Below are 13,075 nucleotides of genomic sequence, written 5' to 3'. Positions count from 1 at the left end.
GAAGATTAGTGGTGCTTCATTCTAGTCATAGCCATGCTAGTCTCAACCATGGTATATTAAACATGGAATTACATGCCTGAAATGTGCACATACATACATACATACGGAGACCTCAACAGTCTTGACTCTCAGCTAGTGTCATATGGTTCTAGAAAATGCAGGTACAAGTAAAAGGTAAGTTTGAAACACCCTGCAGGAACTGCAGATTTGTGTATCTGCCCCCTCAGAATTGACTTATTTTTGAAAATAAGACAAAGGGACAGATTTTCACTGTAATATGAACAATTATCAGGCAACCAACAAATGTACCAAGACACTGGGAAATTTTTTAAGTATGTCATATACTTCTTGTTGTGCTTAAGATTTAGTTGGACAGGTAAAGCTATAAAAATATGAGAAAATAATTCATATCCCAAAGTAGAATATTAGTCCTAAACCTCTGCTATACAAATACAACCAAGTGCCCAAAGGAGGTCTAGCTGGAAAGATCTAGAAGGATTTCAGGGAGGCTTAACACAGGTCTTAACTGAAGACAGATTTCTGGAGAGAAGAGGCCCTTGTCAGTGAGAGGACTAGTATGAACGGAAGGCAGATGAGGCAATCCTCAAGACGGGTCATGGAAACTTGATGATCAGCTGGATATGGACAAAGGAAAGGAATTTTTGTAAAATCTCCAAATGTTCACATAAAGGTGCAGCATTGACCAGAGACAGTTCTCTTTAAGGTTCTATCCATAAAACCCTTAAGATGATATGATGTGGCTCCTAGTGGACACTCAGTAAGTAACAACATCACTATTATTAACTAAATCTTCAAATTCTGTGAGCCCAGCTATTTGAGTTCACTTTACAAGAGTTGGTGCTAACTCTGCTTTGTGTTGTTCTGGTTGCTCACATGATTCCCACCTTGGTCCACCCTTTCCTTCAGGTTTATCTGACCTGTCTTCTGTCTTTGCACCATAGGTGGCTAGAGGTGCAAGTAGCTAATTTAACATGTCCACAGCACTGGGTGCAATACCTCCGACTTCTTCGGGAATCAATCTGGCCTGGTGGAGCTTTGCTTAAGTATCCTCGATCTGTAAGGACCAAGGAGCAGAAGATGGCTGCTAAGAAACAGGCGCTGCAGAGCTTGATGAGCATCCTGCCAGGTACTGGATGATGAGGTTGATTTTACAGATAAGTATTCCTTTGCTCTCCTGCTCTGCCGAGAATACCCCAAACCCTTCCCATTTTTAAAAGGGTTTTAAATGTGGTAAGACTCAAAACACTGTTGCCCCACAAGGATAACAGGAAAATGGTGAGGGCTGGGGTTCTTTTACCTTTCACCCAAGTGATACTGAGGGAATGTAAAATGGACCACACCTAAGAGTCGGTGAGAATCATGGGTATTTACCTTGGGGCAGGCGAGGGACGCTCTCCTTCACCACGGCGGCAGGTCTGAGTCACTTCCAGCAGATGAAGACTCTGGTTTTCTGTCAGGTCACTGCACAGTGACCAGGGGGAATGACCTGTCCTGCAAAAGCTTACAGCTAATTAATTGGAACCACTGAATAAAGTACGTGGTCTTCAGCAGTAGATAAAAACTCTGAAGAGGGCTTTTTTCCTTCACTTTGTATATTTTTAGAAAGTAAGGAAGGCAATTAACTCTGGTAACCAGGATTCAGTAATGAACTCTTTTTTTATTAGCTTTTTTTTTTTTTTTAAGATTTATGCATACAAGAGCTGAGGTATAGGCCAAAGGTGTGGGGACGGTGAGAGGATACACCAGAGACAGAGTGGGGAACAGAACAGGCAGACTGACTGAAATACACTGCTGAGGGGAGCAGCAGGTGAGTCAGGAGAGGTCTACTGTGCCATGTGGGTAGCTTCTGGCCATCCGGGGAGCAGGATCGAACTCATGCTGCAGAGGCTGCGGGTTGCTTCATAGTGCTATGCTTATTAACCCCTTGTACCACCAGGGAGGCCCTCAGTAATGAACTCTTATTAGCTTTGGACATTTTTATTTACTCTTACTAAGCTCTCATCTCCAGTCTAAACTGTTATATCAGAGAAGTGATAGGTCACAGTTAAGTGATAGGTCACATAATTATTGTTTGAGGCCTATTCTTATTTAGAAAACTAACAACATTTTTCTCAGCTTTTCCCTGTTTTCTGAGGATTTTAGTTTGGTTATGTGTTCTGAGGTATGCCACAAATACCCAGTTTCTAAAAGGAGATAGTCTAGAATCTAAGGCTTTAGTGGAAACACTAAATATTGTGTGTTTTTCCCTCTTCAGATATCGTAGTGGAAATCCTTGGGGTGAACAAATGCCAGCTGAGCTGGAGTCTGGTCTTGGAGTCAGTGCAGCAACCCCTCATCAACAGGTAGGCGGAGAAACACTGCCCAGCATAGCCGAAGCTATGTCTGGCCTCAGAGTTGTCTAAGGCTTCCAAGTGATCAGTCCACACTGAGAAGACTGGAGCTGCAGTCTTGCCTTGCCCTGCACCCTGACTCCCCATGTGATGTCCAGGTCCACACACACTAAGCAGACCCATGCTGCCAACTCCTGGACAGGGTGCCATGTCGTGAGTTGGTGTTGGCCCATCCACTGTTGGCATTTGGAAGAACGTAATGCTACTGAAAATGCCCTGTCACTGACCCAGGCTTATCCAGCGTGCTTCATGGGTCCTTTCGACATCTGCCAGCCACTGTCTACACTGCGAGAATATCCCCTGACCTGTGCATTACAATCTGAATCCAATTACAAGCAAATAATGACTCAGTTTTAGTTATGGCCTCGCGGGAAAGCTGTGATTAGTGTCAGGATTAGTTTGGACTTTACCTGAGTTTGTACTCTGATAAAGGAATGCGACGGGCTGGGAGAGCACATCTAGAATAATTCAGAAAAGGTCAGTATGTCTCTGACTGATAGCTTGGGATAGAATGCTGGAAAGTATTGAGTGCTTCCACGCCTCTCAAACCCTGTCGCAGAGCAGACAGTCTCTGTTAACTCTCGCTCCTAAAGGGTCCGGGCTTTTGCCTCACTGCCTATACATAACGTTTAACTCGGTAGTGATTCACTTTGAGAAACAGCAGTAATTAGGAGGTCTGAAATTTTTAGTATGTTAATATCACATGGATTTCTCCTCCCTCACAGTTCTTCAGTGCAGTACTGGTGACTAATACAGCTATATCAATATGAATTCCCCCAAAATCTAGTCTCAAGTACATTTCTACCTTTATTGGGCCATAGCCCTTATTAGTTCAGTAGACTTGTATTTCATGGCAGTAGCTTCATCAAGCTGTTGAAGTTTGAAGTCCAGTGAGAATCAGTAATAGCTGAGAAGGGGGAAGGAAAATACATTCATCAAAAAGATCTGGCGTCTTGACTGAGCCAGACCCTACACTAAGTTGTTTTGTCCATTTGTTTCAGACATTTGATTTACTGCCTTTGGGACATCCTCCTGGAATTCTTGGATCTCAGTGCCTCTGTTAAGGAGTCTCCTATAACCACCTCTGCCTCAGCAGCCCCCAGCAACTCCAGGAGCACGAGTGTCTCCCCTTAGACTGGAGATCATTCCCATTCTTTGAAGACTGGAAAAGGAGAGTTTCTGTGCCACCCGAAGACGAGTCAGGAAGCCTGTGCCTCGGGAACCCGGCTGTAGCTCAGAAGGCCTGGGTCCCAGCGCACCGCTCTCCCCGAGCTGTACTCCGTCAGCAAGTGACAGGGGAACATACGTACCAATTGCATGAACACCCATTTCCATAGCTTTCTGTGGTGACTGGAGCATAGCTTGTGGGTAGGTCCTGTTTCCTTTGGAAAAGGAAGCTGTGAGGTAGAGGAATGAGCCCCTTTTGCCTCGACTTTCACATTCCTCCTCCCTAAGATTTTGTGCCAGTCACCTGGCCCTGTGTGTCTATGCACTTACTCTACCAACACAAGCTTTGGAGAGACCAGGAAAAAAGCTATCGCCAGATTTCCTTGAAGGAAAATACAGTCTTCTGCACTGTCTGTTCCTACCATGAAGCTGAAAATTCAAGACCACTCTTGAAAGCCAGACCCAGGATCCTGTCTAGTTTAACAACAATTCCAGAAGAGAGAAGGAAAACTTCTCAAGGGACTCCTTGCTCATTGGCTATTTTCCAACACATCAACCCTGTGGAGGATGTCTCTGAAAACTGCTTCCCTAAGTGGCTACATTTTTCCCTGAAAACTTCAAAGCCTACAGCCAACACTTCTAGTAGAGCCACTCCACCCTCCACACCCTTTCCTGAAACAGTTGCATCACAGATTTTATTTATTAGCTTTCCTCCCTGCCCCCTCACCATGAGCAGTTGAGTGGCCCTGGTGACCTCTCTGTCTTCAACAAAATTGCCTGGCAAGTTGCATACTTAGCCCACAGTTCCCCGAGGACTCACTCCACGCTGAGAATGCCCAGCGAGTAGGAAACGCAGTGGGAGGGCAGATTTCTCTCCACAAGTCTGTGCCAGGGAACTTTTACTCTGAAGTAATAGAAGACTTGCAGGGAATTGATAATCCATAAAAAACTTCATTTCCTGTTCCTTAAGGATCTAATTAGTCTTTAAGACACCACTGATGAAGGCAAAGGTGTTCTGTCAGGCTGCAGGGCCCGTTAGAAAGATGGAACAATTAGGAGACGCACTGTTAGAAAAGGAGACAATCCCAGGGCAGTGATGCCCCAGGGCATGTGAGCAGCCTGCCGAGGTTTACAGGGAGCAAGGCTTCTGCTCACCCCTTGGCCCTTTTGCTTTGTATCTGCTGTTAGTGCCCTGCTTTCAGTGAATTATGGATCCTCCCATGTGGAGAAGAGGCTTAGGGTTGGACCAATAAGGATGGGGGCAGGTCTAGAACAAATGTCAAGGTTCTTAGACTCTGAAGTTGATTCACACACAATTAAGTGGTTTATGGAAAAAGTTGTGAACTATTTTTACCCCTTCACCCCACAGCATTTAAGCATAAGTTGTGTGCTGATGTAATCAAAAGGCTTTAGGTGTGCTATTAGATACCTCATGACATCTTTTAGCCTTAAAATTTGATTGTTTCAGTGACTTGATGGCTACAAGTTCTCAAAGCACCTCCCACACTAGGCACTCAAGCTGCTCATCATCTCTGCCTTTGCTAAGTATTTGCAGGATTGCGAGTCTGTCCTCACTTAGTGGCGCCAATCCTTGACCTCCTCGGGCTAGAGTCACGATGCTGTTTGGGAGAGGCACAGGTGGCCAGCCCTGTCTTCTGCTACCCTTCTCGCCCGTGTTGTGCCCTGTCCTAAGTGTATGCACGCAGCCATCTGTATTGTTTTGAATATGCTGCTAGTTCTGGCTCATGTGACACAAAACCAGGACATAAGCTGACACCATAAAATTCCAGTGGCTATTCTAAGGTATCTTTTGGCACTTCCAGCCCAAAGAAAACTCCTCTTATTTCATGTTACGTAAGAGATCCCACTTCTACTCTCTCTGCCCCAAAGAGATAAGCTGTCTTCAGGCCCTCCTTCTGCCCAGAAGGGAAATGCTAGATATCACCATGGAAATAACTAGAACCCATCTGGCTTTGCGAGGACCTGCCAAGTTTGAGTAGCAGGTTCAGGCAACAAGGGAGATGGCATTTGGGAGAGAGCCACAGATATCAGGAAAACATGCTCCCAGCTGAGAGCGTGGTGAGAGGCCAGGAAGAACAGGGCTGGCCTGACACAGAGCATCCTTGATTTTTCCTTTACCTCCTTGGTCCTTACATTTTCCACCAGCCCTCAGGCTTTTACAGCAGCCAATACCAGTTGTTAGGTCGCAGGGGAAATGAAAATATGTGTAAATATCCCTGAGTATATGAATTAGGATGATTTGAACTGCAATGTAACTACATTTCTTCTATGAAATGAGCACAAGTAGGTGAGTCCAGAGGTGCTGGGATCTGGCAGTGCCAACCCCATGAGTGGTACCAGTTCCTCCCCTCTTACTGCTCCACCCTTGTCCACGTTCTGTCATGCCTCAGGCCACCTCCCTCCGTGGTCGCTGCAGTTTGGACCATCACCTTTATGCCCAGCAATATCTGTGAAAAGAAGCATTATCTCATGTTTTCTTTTGAAGAAGGAGAAATCACTGCAAGCCCTTCGAGAACTGCTCACCTGTAAGCCAGTCCACTGACACTGACAACGGCGTTGCTTCTGGCTTGCAATCGTCTTTACTCCCAGAGAGGAGGTCACCCTCCATGAAGAAGGTTGATACCTACGAAAAATAGACGTTCGCAGGGAAGAAGCAGAGAATGGGTGTTGATAATGTCTGTTACAGGGTCTTTCTGCCACCATCAGCAATGCCCTGTGGGACCCTGAAAATGCCCGGTACCAGCTCAGGGATAACATGAAGATGCCACCTTTAGAACTTCACTTACACTAACTTATTTAACCCAGACATCAACCAGTGGAGTAGGCTGCATGGTGCTTCCCCATTTTATAGTGCGGAACACACCAGAAAGGGGGTTTGCAAAAAGTCACTTGCAGGGCTAGTTACAGAGCTTATCATTCTGCACTCAACCCACATGCATAATCACCATGCTAATCTGCTTCTCTTACAAAATAGGACTGGGTTTCACCTTTAAGGAGCCTGGAGTCTACGGGTTAGACTGGTGGCCTACGGGTTAAGCCTCAGCACTATCACCGCTGCGAAATGAGTTTGCGCCCTGGTCAGGGAGCTACCCACATGGCACAGCAGACCTCTCCTGTCTCACCCACTGCTCCCCTCAGGAGTATATTTCAGTAAATCTGCCTCTTCTGCTCCCCACTCTGGTGAATCCGCTCACCCTCCCCCTGAACCCTCTGGCCTACACCCCAGTTCTTTTATGCAAAAAATTTTTTTTAAAAAGTCTGGAGTCTAGTAGAACAATCGGCAAACATTTTTCGTAAAGGCGCAGAGAACACACTTCATGGCCATGTGGGGGTTTCTGTTGCAATACTCAGGACCTCCATCGTACTGTGGCAGCAGTTGTGGGTGATACACAAGTGACCAGCTGTGTACCAGTAAACTTTATCTGTAAAAACAGGCAGCTGGCCAGGCTTGACTCATGCATAATTTGCAGATCCCTTGTTTTGTGGGAAGAGTGTTGATTAAACTTCTGTGTGTGTGCATGTCACTTACCTGGGATCTTGTTAAAATCCAAATGTTGATAACAGCAATCCTGGTCCCAAGCTCAGAGGTGGATGTCACTGAGAATGTAGATCATCAGCTAGTCTGAGTACCAGGCCTAAAACACAGACAATTCCAATCGGGTGTGATTCGTGAACTATAAGTAAGTAGGAAGGCTTCTAGTTAAGATTGAGAGACCATGGGAAGCCTGAAGTGGAAATACCTGAATTGACTCTGGAAAGATTAATAAGAATTAGCCATTGAAAGCATGGAGAGGCTGTCTAGATGGAGGAACAATGAACATGGATACAAAGACAGAGAGCAGGGCCTCCCCGGTGGTGCAGCAGTTGAGCACTGGGCTGCGAAGCTGCCCGCAGCCTCTGCAGCACCAGTTCGATCCCCGGTCGCTGGCGAGGGTCCACATGACACGACAGACCTCTCCTGCCATGTCCGCTGCTCCCCTCAGCAGTGCATTTTGTTGGTCTGCCTGTTCTGCTCCCCTCTCTGGCTCTGGTGAATTTTCTCACCCTCCCGCGCTTCTGACTATACCCAGTGCTTATATAAATAAATAAATAAATCTTTAAAAACAAAAAGACACAGAGCAGTCACTAAAAGACAGAAACATGTGATTCCACTTCTCTGAGAGAGATGCCTGGAGACCTTAGAGGAGTTGTTGGGGATGGAGGCGGGAGGGTGAGCTGTTACATAATGGATACAGACTTGTTTTGCAGTATGGAATAGATCTGGAGATCTGTTTTAAATGTGAATATACTTAACACTAAACTGTATACTTAAAAATGATTAATGGTAAATGTACTACAATCAAAACAATTTTTTTTTTTTTAAAGAAAGAGTTGGAGAATTGCTGGTAGGAGCAGAGCGCACAGGGGAGCGAGACATGCTGAGGAACCTGGGGTGGTTCTCTCACTGCAGGATGGGGAGCCATTGAAGAAACTTCCTGTTTTATATTGGTTACAAGGTTGACAATCCCTGCTACTTGATTGTAGTAAAGTAGCGGGTCTGAGTCCTCCTCCTGGTGGACTTGACTCCTGCCTCAGTCATTATTTCACCCCCCTTAATTTCTTCAAACCTACTTCTCTTTTTTTAATAAATGACTTGAGGGAATTGTAGCATATAATGAACCCTGATCGAAACCCTGGCTGTGCCTCTTTATCAGCTACAAGGATGTGACAGCTAAGTGACTAATCTTCAGTGAGACTTAAATTTCTCTTAAAAAAAAGTCACATACAACCATTCTGAGAATTGGTGAGATAGGGCCTCCCTGGTGGTGCAAGGGGTTAAGCACCGCACGATGAAGCAATCCACAGCCTCTGCAGCACAAGTTCTATCCCCGGCCAGGGAGCTGCCCACATGGCACAGCAGACCTTCCTGACTCGCCCGCTGCCCCTCAGCAGTGTATTTCAGTCGATCTGCCTGTTCTGTTCCCCACTCTGTCTCTGGTGAATCCTCTCACCCCACACACATACACCTCTGGCCTTTACCCCAGCTCTTGTATGCATATATAAATAAACCTTAAAAAAAAGAGAAAAAACAGTTCCTTTAAAAAAAAATTGGTGAGACAGTCTATAATATCAAGTACATCAACAGCATGATGGTCCCCTTCCCTGCTGTTTGAGGCAGCCGGTGGAGACACCTTGTGTCAGGCACCCAGTCAGCCACTCTGTCCTGTGGCCAACCGTGGGTTCCACGGCCCACTCGGAACCTACTGTTTATCCTTTTCCCTGGAACAAGCTGTGTTTTCCCAGAATGAGGAAAGGAAGGTTAGCCAACCCTGCTGGATACAGCTGGGAATGGGAACCAGGAAGAGTGGTAATTGGGGAGAAAGGGAAACCATGATGCTTTTGTAGTCGAAGGCCCAGCTGGGCTACCTCTGCCAGAACTTGGCACCTCTGTTTCCTTTCCATTGGGAACGCCAGAAATCACAGGGCAGAGGACTTTGTGAACTAGAGAATGAAACCACTGAAGGGTCAGCTTCAGCAAGCAACCCTCCGTCACTCCTTGAAGTATAAAGCATAAGATACTACTACACACAGAACAGTCCTTCTTGGTACAGAGCAGTTGAGGCGGAGGGAGGCTACTACCCCCAGACATAATTCCACATCCTAAGACTAGTCCTGGGTAGTTTAAAGAAAGAAAGAACAAAGAAGGCATACACCTAAGAAGAAGCAAGTGAAAAATCACCAGAACCTTTTCCTGCTGTGACCCAGTACAGCAGGGCTTAAAGCAGAGGCAGCTCTAAAGTGGCGAGGAGAACTGGGCTCCTTGGCCGATGCACTGTGCTATTCTCAGACCAGCTGAGCCTACTTGCCACCTCCCTCTCACTTCTCACCTGTCTCTGGTCCGAGAGAAAGTACCTTTGAATGCGACTTTTTGGGAAGTGAGAACAAGCATGTGATGGAACACAAGTCTGATTTCTGCTACAGGTATGTCTGTACAAGTTACAAGCACAGATTCAGAAGGAAGACTGGGGGGGGGAAAGAGTAAAACAGGGCCTCCCGGGTGGCGCAGCGGTTGAGTGCTGGGCTGTGAAGCTGCCCACAGCCTCTGCAGCGCAGGTTTGATCCCCGGCCACTGGCGAGGGTCCTACATGGCACGTAGACCTCTCCTGCAGCGCCCGCTGCTCCCATCAGCAGTGCATTTCATCAGTCTGCCTGTTCTGTTCCCCGCTCTGTCTCTGGTGAATCCTTTCACCCTCCTGCACATCTGGTCTGTACCCCAGTTCTTGTATAAATAAATAAATCTTTTTAAAAAAAGAAAGAATAAAACAAAGTAAAAGGAAATAACAAAGATCCAGATTCAGAAAACATTTCTGGAAGTCATATCATTATCTACTTATTTAATCCAAAATAGACCCTTGTCACTGGTCAGTCTCTGTTCAGGAAATGCAAACTCATTTTAATATTAAAGCCTTATAATGACTAAGACGACGTCTGTGATTGATATATAAATAATATACACTTGCCTTATTTTTTTCCTCCCCCTCATGTTCCTGTAACTGTGAGCAATGGAGAGTTGAGTTGGATAATTACTTCCGGACATTTGAGTTAATCCAGGAGGTAAAGACCAAGTTAGATAAACACAAAAGTCTGCAATTGTGGATAAAGGCCCCAACCTGTCTACAGAAGCTAAGTTTGTGTGTCCTAGTGATCGCTAAGCCTGGGTAATAAGCCCCTGCACCTATCTCCCTTGTGGAAGAATCATACTGGCCCCATAGCAGCCAAAATAACTTAACCATGGTGTAGCAAAATGTCTGCATCTCATATCTTACCATTAGTAGGGAGGTTATACTTACTTAAATCTTTGGGATTCTGCATCATTTGCAAATACGTACTGTAAGTCCAAATTCAACCAAGTGAAGGCAAGCCAGTTCCTTTCCAGCATCAGATGGCTGTGTTGAACTCCTTGTATTATCTACAGACAAATGATTCTGTTACAGGGTAGGCAGAGGGACACCCCAGAGCCCCAAACCTGCCTGATCTAAATAGTTTCTTCCATCATGCACATTAACACAAAACATGTAAGACTTTAATGAAAAGGAACTTTATACAATTAGTAAACAATACAGAAAAGGGAAAGAATAGTTTCTAAATCAAGCACCCAAAGTTACCCATCCCCTCATGAGTAAAAGTTCCCCCAAGCAGGACTGGCCCAGAACAAGACCCCAAAGCCTGCCACAAGACTAAAGCACCTTCCAGTGGGGACCCACAGAAAAGGATCAGAAACAACCAGACAAGTCTGGGAGAAAAAGCAAAATCAAAATCAAGGTAAAAGCTGCTATTGTTATCCTCCCCATTGGTCTCTCACCCACATCTGTGTCACCCAGTCGATGACCAAAAGGCAAGTGCAGTTTCTTCACATGTATCTCGGCTCCATGTGCCTCCTCCAGGTCTCCTTCTGGTTCTCCATCCTTCTTCCTTCCTTCCTTAGTCTCCTCTGCAGCAGCTTCTCTCCCTGCTCAGCTACACCTTCCTTTGGGTGGGGCAGGGAACCTGGAACCTCCCCCTTTCCTGGGGACCACCCTGTTACAATTCAAGAACAGTGAGGGTGCCTTTCATGAAGGCTTCATGCGTGCCAAGGAGACTCATGTGGGCATGGTTGAAAATAAGGGCAACGTGGGGACAGAAAGCATTATGGAGATGGTTTAGGCAGGTTAGATGAGATGGCTCAGACATGTGGGAGCTTGCATTCTGTTCTTTCCTGCTGTTGATCATTGGCGCATGCTCCAAGTGCATCCTTCCTGCTGCCAGCTGTACACAGGTGAGCACCCTCTACCCATCAGGGCCAATTCAGATTCCACTCTCTCCATGAAGCTTTTTCTGGTTGTGCCAGCCAATGCTTCCTCTCCTTCCTCTGAAGAATCATATTGCCCACTAGCTGCCAAAAATCTTAACCACCTCCTAGCAAAATATCTCCATTTCATATCTTGCCATTAGGGAGGTTATACGTGAGTTATTTCCACTGCTTCCAAAATCAATGTGCATACAGATGGGGTCTTCAGTAGAGATTGTAATTCTTCAAGGACAAGGAGTAGATCTTGCATCTTTTCTCTTCCCATTACATCCCTATGCCTCCTCGCCCTTCCTGTATGATGCCCAGTCCATAGTAGGTACCAAATAAATACTGAAGCTCGTTTCATTAAAGATTGTTTATTAACATTTATGAGGTAAAATTTGTGAATAAATCCAATGAACGAAGAATTTCCTGAGGACAGAGCATGAAGACAGGGACGGGGGGAGCAAAACTTCATTTGTTGGACATTATATCTTTATTCAGCAGTCAATAGCCAATGAAAGAATTTTATTCTTATGTATCCTATGCCAAAACCTAAACCATTTTAACAGTACCTTTCACACTCTTATGGGAGCCATAAGCTCTAAAACTGAAAGTTTCTTAAAGAAATTGGTTGTGATTTGAAAATGTTTTTTAAAGTGATTCAGTCACAATAGTGCCCAACATACCCTGTTGACTCTCCAGCCCCCATCTTTCCTATTTTGCAACCATCCCAGGCCAGGTAGGTTCATTGTCAGTTCTCGCAGATGAAAAGATGATTTTGGAGCCTTTGGTAGATTTTTACAGGCCTTTAATGCTGAATCAGGGAACAGACCAGCTTTCTCTCAGTATTTCTGACTGTCTCAGCTCCCTGTTCTCCCTCTATAGCCTTACCACCACCACTGCCCATCTATCCCCTTGCAACAGGTGTCCCTATTTACATATGTGCATGCCCAGTGCACTCTGGGCCCAGGTGTCCATAATTACAGGTGTGCTTGCTAGACCAAAGGTGCCCAATCACAGATGCTAATGGCAGTGAAGGTGTAAAAAAGTCTAAGTTTTTTAAAGATTTATTTATTTATGCATACAAGAACTGGGGTGCAAGCCAGAGGTGCAGGTGCTGGGAGTGAGAGAATTCACCAGAGACAGAGTGGGGAGCAGAACAGGTGGATCTACTGCACTACATTGCTGAGGGGAGCAGCTGGTGAGGCAGAAGAGGTCTGCTGCGCCATGTGGGTCAGCTCCCTGGCCAGCCAGGGATTGAACTTGAGCTGCAGTGGCTTGTGCTGCAGTGGCTTGTGCTGCAGTGGTTAGCAACAGCTTGATAGCATTGTCACTAACCCCTGTGCCACCAGGGAGGCCCCCCCACAAAAAAAGCCTAATTTTTGACTCATTTACCTTACACTCCCCTTCTCTATCTCACTGTGGTTGGTAAACTAAAATAAAAGCCTTCCTGCCCTAGATGCAAATTTATAGGGGATGTGTTTACTATGAAGAAAAAGATAACTTTCTCTTCCTCTGTAGGACTGCTTTAAAATTATCTGGGAAATTCTTTGGTCCCAAATTTTAAAAAAGATTTATTTATGCATACAAGAATTGGGGTACAGGCCAGAGGTGTGGGGGGGTGAGAGGATTCACCAGAGACAGAGTGGGGAACAGAACATGCAGA

General features: G+C 45.6%; 1 protein-coding gene and 1 long non-coding RNA gene across 4 annotated transcripts in view; one reads left to right on the top strand and one right to left on the bottom strand.

The window, feature by feature from the left end:
- SNX19 (sorting nexin 19) overlaps nucleotides 1-3,674 on the top strand; it is a 31,667-nt gene extending 27,993 nt beyond the window's left edge. For 2 of the 3 annotated variants that reach the window (XM_037505645.2, XM_037505646.2), the window contains 3 exons: nucleotides 963-1,147; nucleotides 2,276-2,363; nucleotides 3,413-3,674. In XM_037505645.2, the coding sequence (XP_037361542.1) occupies nucleotides 963-1,147; nucleotides 2,276-2,363; nucleotides 3,413-3,545 (406 nt within the window). In that variant the 3' untranslated portion in view covers nucleotides 3,546-3,674. The remainder of the gene's footprint in view (nucleotides 1-962; nucleotides 1,148-2,275; nucleotides 2,364-3,412) is intronic. The other variant, XM_037505648.2, reaches the window with a different exon arrangement.
- A 3,505-nt stretch (nucleotides 3,675-7,179) lies between these two features.
- Nucleotides 7,180-11,807, bottom strand: LOC119240859 (uncharacterized). The gene is made up of 3 exons (XR_005124213.2): nucleotides 10,942-11,807; nucleotides 10,430-10,548; nucleotides 7,180-7,234 (listed from the first exon to the last, which is right to left on the bottom strand). It is a non-coding gene; the product is annotated as an uncharacterized LOC119240859 (long non-coding RNA).
- Nucleotides 11,808-13,075: the final 1,268 nt, after the last annotated feature.

Source organism: Talpa occidentalis, unplaced genomic scaffold, assembly GCF_014898055.3.
Source record: "Talpa occidentalis isolate TD23 unplaced genomic scaffold, MPIMG_talOcc4v2.1 talOcc4.12, whole genome shotgun sequence".
Classification (NCBI taxonomy): Eukaryota; Metazoa; Chordata; class Mammalia; order Eulipotyphla; family Talpidae; genus Talpa; species Talpa occidentalis.
Note: the sequence above shows the minus strand (reverse complement) of the source record. Positions and strands in the feature narration are given on the sequence as shown.